This window comes from Theobroma cacao, chromosome 2, assembly GCF_053813885.1.
Source record: "Theobroma cacao isolate CCN51 chromosome 2, ASM5381388v1, whole genome shotgun sequence".
Lineage (NCBI taxonomy): Eukaryota > Viridiplantae > Streptophyta > Magnoliopsida > Malvales > Malvaceae > Theobroma > Theobroma cacao.
The window spans coordinates 43,875,114-43,883,224 of NC_142640.1; the positions used below are offsets into that span (position 1 = coordinate 43,875,114).

Here is an 8,111-nt window from a genome sequence, read left to right on the forward strand (position 1 = left end):
TTCAACGATTTTGCCATGGTAATCCAAATCAACCTCTTCTAACACAACAGTTGTGGTATGACCTATACCGCCATCTGCATGATTGTAATCAGGAATGTCAGTCTGCTCAACCCTGTCGTCCTCTGAACGGTCTTCATGTTTACCAGCGTAATCATCTTCACAGTCATAACGCAACTCATCGTTCCAATCCGCCGTGTCGTCCTCTTCAACATCATCTTCAATCTAATCAGATGCATTGTCATCACTCACAACCATCACAGTGTCGTTTGCTAATGACAATGGACCTAATGCATTTCGAGTGATAGTTGTGTTTGTTGCAAAGTACCGAGTATTTCGTTCGATGCACACTCCGATCGGAATTGTGCAGACATCATTTGCAGACACCTCATGTATGTGCCAGGCTGTTGAAACTCATAAGGATACATCAAACGTGATTCCATGGTTGTTTGTTAGGAAATGCATGGTGTGATATGTCAGAATAATTCACATTCTGTTTTTGGTGATTACTATGTTGGATACCATGCTCATGTGGAATATCATTTGCATTTCCTACCTTAACTGTCACAAACACAACAACTGCCCTCTCATCTCGCAGAATACTTGCTACATTTTCATCATCCCTGATAATTGCGCGCGAAACCCCTACTGCATGGCTAAGTGATGCATGTAGCTCGATTTCATTATTATGTGAGTTGACCCCAACAACCTCTTCAACTAGCTTCACTAGTCCCGAAAATAACAAATCACTCCCAACACCCCTCACTCGTGTCTCACCACCCTTGTAAGTGTCATCGACCCAATAACCATCGTATGTAATCATAAGCTTCACATTTGGCAAGCTGCTGAAATTTAACAAAAAATAAGTGTCACGATCAGTCAATTTATCAAAAATAGCCCCTCAATGCATAGAAACTACTTACGCAATGCCTAAGTCACATTTGGCTGACCGCAGAAATTTAACAAAAATTAAGTTTCGTAATGTCTAATACACATTAATGCAATGCCTAATAACCAGTGAACAAACACCCCTAAGCAAGAGGCGAATAGCAAAAGTCACGTGCCATCGCTCTCGCAATATATAACAACAGGTCACTTAATATATAAAAACCAGTCACGCAAGCCTAAAAAATTACTGAACAAAAGCCTCAAAACAATACATGAATTGCACAAGTCACGTGCCACTACTCTCGCAATACATAACAACAGGTAACGTAATATATAAAAACCAGTCACGCAAGCCTAAAAAGCTACTGAACAAAAGCCCCTAAACAACACATGAATTGCACAAGTCACGCACCACCACTCACGCTACAACAAGCAACGCAATATATAAAAACCAGTCATGCAAGCCTAAAAAACTACTGAACAAAAGCCTCTAAACAACATATGAATTGCACAAGTCACGTGTCACCAATCTCGCAATACATAACAACAGGTAACGTAATATATAAAAACCAGTCACGCAAGCCTAAAAACCACTGAACAAAAGCCCCTCAACAACACATGAATTATACAAGTCACACGCCACCACTCATGCTACAACAGGTAACGCAATATATAAAAATCAGTCATGCAAGCCTAAAAAACTACTGAACAAAAGCCTTTAAACAACACATGAATTGCATAAGTAACGTGCCACCACTCACGCTACAACAGGTAACGCAATATAAAAAAACCAATCACGTAAGCCTAAAAAACTACTGAACAAAAGCCTCAAAACAACACATGAATTGCACAAGTCACATGCCACCATTCTCGCTACAACAGGTAACGTAATAGATAAAAATCAGTCACGCAAGGCTAAAAAACTACTAAACAAAAGCCTTAAAACAACACATGAATTGCACAAGTCAGTCACGCATTGCCAAGCTCGCAACACCTAAGAATAAGTCATTCAAAGAATAATAAGCCTCAAAACAAGAGGTGAATTGCACAAGTCATGCACATTGGGTCTCGCAATACCTAATAATAAGTCAATCGATGCCTAATATCCACTCATGTTATGTCAACTTAAACAGTCACATACTGGCCCAACGTCACGCAATACATAACAACACGTCACCATAAGTACTCTATTCCATATACATACAAACCACTCACGCAATGTCTCAACAGAAGATATGCATTGCACAATTCATGCACCGCATATAACCCACTCTCCCAATACCTAATAATAGGTCACCCAATGGCTAACATCCACTCACGAAGTTATTCAGCATAATATAACTTAAACGAAAAAAATAACTCAAGAAAATATGTGCTCAATGAAAATAAAAATTGCTATAAATTTTATTCAAATTTTATTAAAAAGATCCCCCCGAAAATACAAGGACATGATACAAAAAAAAATGAACCGTAGTTCATTTCTTCATAAGTTCATCTACTTTGAACTCTACCTCGGCGAGAATCTTTTCGTTGCTCAAGATGGCAGCCTCCAGATCAAAAGTCTTTTGCATCAAGTTGTCGATGAGGACTTGCATCTCCTGCTAGAATATGTGCAATTGGTCGCTCACACTCAAAGGCACCTCATCCTCTTCGGAGGCTGCCTCTTTCCCTTTCTCGACTCTTGGATCTTTGGACATCAATTTTCAATTATCTGAGATTGATTAAGTAATTGAATTTGATTCAAATGGTTAATGGTTCCCTTTATTTATAGGCATGAAAGCTGACTCTTCATTTTCTACAGCCATATCAGTGCAATGAAAGGGGGCTGAATTAGTTATTAAGTACCTGTTAGGCCTACCCTTTCATCTTATCTACCTCTTAAAAGCAAAAGCCAGACCAAACATCATTTTTCAAGAAATTCTTTACAAAAAGCAGTTTAAAGGTTTTCTCTTTTTTTCACTAATCAAAAAGGATTTTAATGTTACCTTTTTTCTCTTTTCCAAGAAATTCGTTATTGTTTCCTCTTTTCTCTTTTTTTTTTTAATTTAAGCATCATGGTAGACCAACCAAAATCTAATACTATTACTACTATACAAGTCTGAAATTATATATAAACTTCAAGAATTACATTAGAGCTTATTAGGTTATTGAAGATAATCAGTAGAGAATCACCTTTAATATTAAGTAGCTAAAGTCACGCAATGCTTAACAAATATTCAGTCACGTAACGCTTGTCACGCAACGTTAACAAATATTCAGTCACGTAATGCCTATAAAGAACTCACGCAATGCTCAACAAATATTCAGTCAAGTAATATTCAGTCACGTATTTCCTGACACGCAATGCTCAACATATATTCAGTCATGTAATGCCTATAAAGAATTCACACAATACTCAACAAATATTCAGGCACCTAATGCCAAATAAACAAGTAACGATTCCTAATATCCAATCACACACCCTAATATCCAGTGACTCAATGCCTAACAAATATTCGCGCATCGCCTATAAACTGATTGATTTCGCTACCCCCAGCTAGATTTAAGTTTCCAAACTCATATAATTTACCCATCAACTTTTTCGTTCTATGAATAACCCTAAATAAACGCAAGAACCCATAACAAATACCTTGATATCATCTCTGCACTTTGGATCTTGAGAAAGTTGGCTGCCGATATAGACCTCGATGGTGTTGGAGAGTTGGACGAAGGGATAGCAAAATCTAAATCGAGATTTAATTTTGGAATTTTAAGCTGAATGGCGGGAGAGCAGAAAGAAAGAAACTGAGACGCTCCTTCATTTGGATTAATTGGATTAAAAGGTATTCTTGTCAAGCCGTGTCAAAAATTGATTAAAAACAGTTAAAATTATAGGGACGGTCATTTTTAAAGTCACCTTACTATGAAGGTCATTTCTCATAATTTTCTCTAAAAATTATCCACCGGCTTAGAAAAGAAATATTAATTAACTCAATAAATCAAAGATGAGAAAAACAAAGACAATATCTTTGCAACCAATGCAGGGAATCCTATCATTCAATTGCTCAATAAATCAATGCCTGAGATGGTTGAGACCCTCAAACTAGACTAGGGATGCCGTTGGCATGACCTTTACTCGCGTGATTGAATGAGACCCAAGTGGCCATGCCATGATCTAATGTGCTTTGATGTCAATCTCTTTGCCCGCCCTTTGGGTTCTCCTACGGTTAAACTACACACGTGAGATTCAAGATTCAAGCAAACTTTCGAGTATGGAACAATCTGGTATAAAAGGTTTTCTTAATTCACATGATAACAGTACAAAAGATTGACAAATTCATATGGGGTGGAAATGCTATAGAGATCAGATGGTAGGAGCTATGGATTGGAAAAGGCTTTGTTCCTCCTTACAAGTTACAAATCATTGGCCAGACATGTTGAATTTTTCAGCATTTAAATTTCAGCACCGCCAATAAAGAAATGCAATAAAAAGAATATCAACTTCGGATATATACGAAACAACAAGACAAAAACCAATGTTTCTCGTTGGCCATTTCTCGGTTCTCTTTCAATACCTAATTAAACCAAAATACTAGTTCTCATTGTCCATATTTCTCTGTTCTCTTCCAATACCCAACCGGCGAAACAAAATCGTATCATTAAAGTCCATGTAGAATATATGTATGGTCCCTTTTTTTTTTTACTTTGCTTCTCATTAAAGCTCATCAGACGTCAAAGTAGTAGCTTGCAGGCAAATATATGAATTAGTTGGCAGTTCGCATGAAATAGTCAAGATCCCACTCAATTACAATTTCTAGCATTATTACTTTATTTTTAATTACTTATTACCATTGATTTTCTACGTTTCTGCCAAATGGCTAGCATAAATTGTAAGACTAATTTACCCGACGGTAGCAGCTCTATATAAGTATGATTGCACAGGCCACTGGGCAACACAAAACCTAATTTTTAGCTTGACTTTCGCCATGAAGCTTGAGGTTGAAGTGATATCCAAAGAGATTGTCCAGCCATCCTCTCCAACGCCGGACCGGCTTCGCCGCTACCAACTCTCTTTCCTTGATCAACTGACTCCCTCAATTTATAACCCTTTGGTCCTGTTCTACCCAGAAATATGTGATTCCCAAGCCAACAAAATCAAGACTTCCGATCAGCTTAAACAGTCCATTTCCAAGGCCCTAACCTATTTCTACCCGCTAGCCGGACGCATGATAGACAACTTGTCTGTTGATTGCAACGATGAGGGCATACCTTTTTTGGCAGCCAGAGTCAAGTGCCAACTTTTAGATGTCATAAAAAATCCTGTCCCCTGTGAACTTAACAAATTACTTCCACTTGAAGTACATGATCCCGAAGAATTTCTTCTAGGAATCCAATTCAACATCTTTGACTGTGGAGGAATAGGTGTTGGTGTGTGCATTTCTCACAAAGTCGGAGATGCCCTGTCATTTTTCACGTTTGTGAATATGTGGGCTGCCATTGCTCGTGGGGAGAGCAAAGTGATGGCCCCAGAATTTGGTTCAGCCTCGCTTTTCCCACCACGGAGCCTTTCAGGGTATAGCCCAAGCATTCCCCCACCGAAAGAAACAATCATAACAAAAAGGTTTGTGTTTACTGCCTCTAAAATAGAGGAAATCAGAGGAAAATATGCCGATTATTCCAGCTTAGAAACCCAAACACGCCCAACTCGCATTGAGGCCTTATCAGCTTTCATTTGGAGCCGTTTTGCTGCTGCCACTGACTTAAGATCAAGGCCTGATACGCTTTGCGTAATTTTTCACTTGGTAAACTTACGTACAAGAATAGACCCGCCTCTGCCAGAGTATTCTGTTGGCAATCTTTATAGCTTTACAACGACAGTTCCATCCACGGACAGTACTGGAGAAAGCTGTCATAATCTCGTTACCCAGATGAGAGACTCCATCAAAAAAATCAACAAAGAATTCGTGAGGAAGCTCCAAGGTGGATATGATCACTTGGACCATATCAAAGAGATGGCTGAAAGGTATAGCAAAGAGGAGATGGTTTCCTTTACTTTCACTAGCTTATGCAGGTTTCCTCTATACGAAGCTGATTTTGGTTGGGGCAAACCCATTTGGGTAGGTTCCACTGCTCGAGATTTCAAGAACGTAGTTACTTTCATGGATACCGTATCTGAGAATGGAATAGAGGCTTGGGTTAGCCTAAGGGAGGAAGATATGTCAAAATTTGATTCTGACGAGGAATTGCTTGCATATATTGCTCCAAAAAACCTGCAAAGAATATAACTTCCCCGTGTGTCCGAGCTTAAAAGGCATGAAGTTCTTTGCGTTTGCTAACACTTTGGTTTCAATTAACGTTTGCCTGTAAGTTTTTGATGTCCAATTTGATTGTTTTTTTTTTTTGCTCATTTCTGGGTTTGAAAAAGTTTGAAAGTGGATGGAGTTTATTAATAAGACGCAGAGACTCCATTGCTGTCTTTCGGTGCTTAATGTTTTTGTTTCTCAGTTTGAGGTTAATATGAAAGATTTGATGCAATGTTATCGTTTCTGATAAGAACGAAATGTTGTGGGTTTATGATTTCAATAAAAAATGTGGGATTGGTAGGTGTGATTTGACTGGAATAAGCTAGTTAATTAAATCCTTTTGAGTGTCTATATCTATCTCTCGGCTCGTCCAGTTCTGTTTACTTTCTTCTTTTATCATTGGGCCGGTTGTTACATGCTAGATGTCGTCAGTTTGGGGTTAGCTTTATGATTGATGGACACATTTTTATTGGCATTTAGAAAGAATGAATCAAACTTCCTCTTCATTTTTTATCAGTTTTGATACTTAGGTTCTTCGGTACGGTTTGAGCTAAATTTTAAATATGAATTCAGCACAGTCCAAATTTTTTATATTACGAAATAAATAATTATATTTTTATTTAAACTCCATTTTAATTAAAAATGTTTTGTTAGTTTTAAAATAACAAAAATGATCAAAATTTTTTAAATGATCTTTCAAGTTGTTTAAGTAATCTTTGAACTTGTTTGAATGATTTTTGAATGAGTATATGAACTTGCTCAAATAGTTTTTAAACTTGTTTTAAATAAGCTTTGAAGTTCCCAAGTGTTTCCGTGTGAAAAGTTTCAAAATTGTTTAAATGAGTTCTAAATTTGTTTGAATGAGTTTTGATTTTGTTTAAATGATTTTTGAACTTATTAAGTGAGTTTTGAACATAAATTTTTCATTTTAAGAATCCTCATGTATTTGCTTTTGAAATGTCTAAGTGTTTGGCACCAAATCAGGTTTAAAATGAAGTATTTTGCATAATTTAAGCTACAGAGATCAACACCCAAGGATCGACATCCCATGCCATAAAGCTTGATCCCAAGGCAAAATGCAAGAAGGGCACTAAAAGCTTCTAGGATTGACATTGCCATTTAAAAGCTTAATCCTAAAAGTGTAAATTGAAGAAAAATTTCAACCTAGGATCGACACCCCTAAACACCAAGCTCGATCCTAGAGCTCCAAAAGCAACCGTTAGACACAAAAAATCCAAGAAAAACAGCTAATTTCTCCACCAAATCATCCCTAACAACTCCAAACTTTTTTCAAGCATAAAAAGGACTTCTTCGATACATTTTAGAGGTTAGAAGAGTGGAGAAAAGCATCATTTGATCAAGAATCAAACCACATGAAGAAAAAGAAGAAAAAAAGAGAAACCAAGCTAGAGCAAGCAAATTCAATTCTTCCACCAAGCTTTTAAGCTTTCTTGTGCTATAATTTATCAGTGCCTTAATTCCCATCTTTTGCAATCATCTTTATCACTATCATACTCTTGCAACTTTGTACTTACTTAGCAAATCCCACCTTCTAAAGGTATCCTTGCTATTTAAAATTGTAAGAAAGAAAAGATTATACCTTAGCCTCCAAAAGATAGTGTGGTAAGATTGTGTTATATCCTTGAAAAGGCATAGAGGTTATACCCTAGCCTAAGAAAAAGGTAGAGAGGTTATGCTTGATCTTTGAAAAGACATTGTGAAGGTTGTGCTTAATCCTTTGAAAAGGCATTGTAAAGGTCATGCTTGAACCTTGAAAAAGTATTCTTCATAGTAGATTTGAAGCTCCTTAGTTTGCTGACAGAGAAGATGTAGGCACCTATAAAGAGGATCGAACCTTTATAAATTTTGTATCTTTTCTCTCCACTTTTTACTCCTTGAACTTGTGCATTTTACTTTGAAACGTTTAAAAATTTGTTTACAACT

At 37.1% G+C, this 8,111-nt stretch overlaps 1 protein-coding gene across 1 annotated transcript; it reads left to right on the forward strand.

Moving 5' to 3' along the window:
- Nucleotides 1-4,793: 4,793 nt before the first annotated feature.
- LOC108660761 (stemmadenine O-acetyltransferase-like) lies at nt 4,794-6,518 on the forward strand. Its single transcript, XM_018115126.2, has one exon. It carries the CDS (start codon nt 4,851-4,853, stop codon nt 6,147-6,149), a length of 1,299 nt encoding a protein of 432 aa, XP_017970615.1. The 5' UTR covers nt 4,794-4,850; the 3' UTR covers nt 6,150-6,518.
- Nucleotides 6,519-8,111: the final 1,593 nt, after the last annotated feature.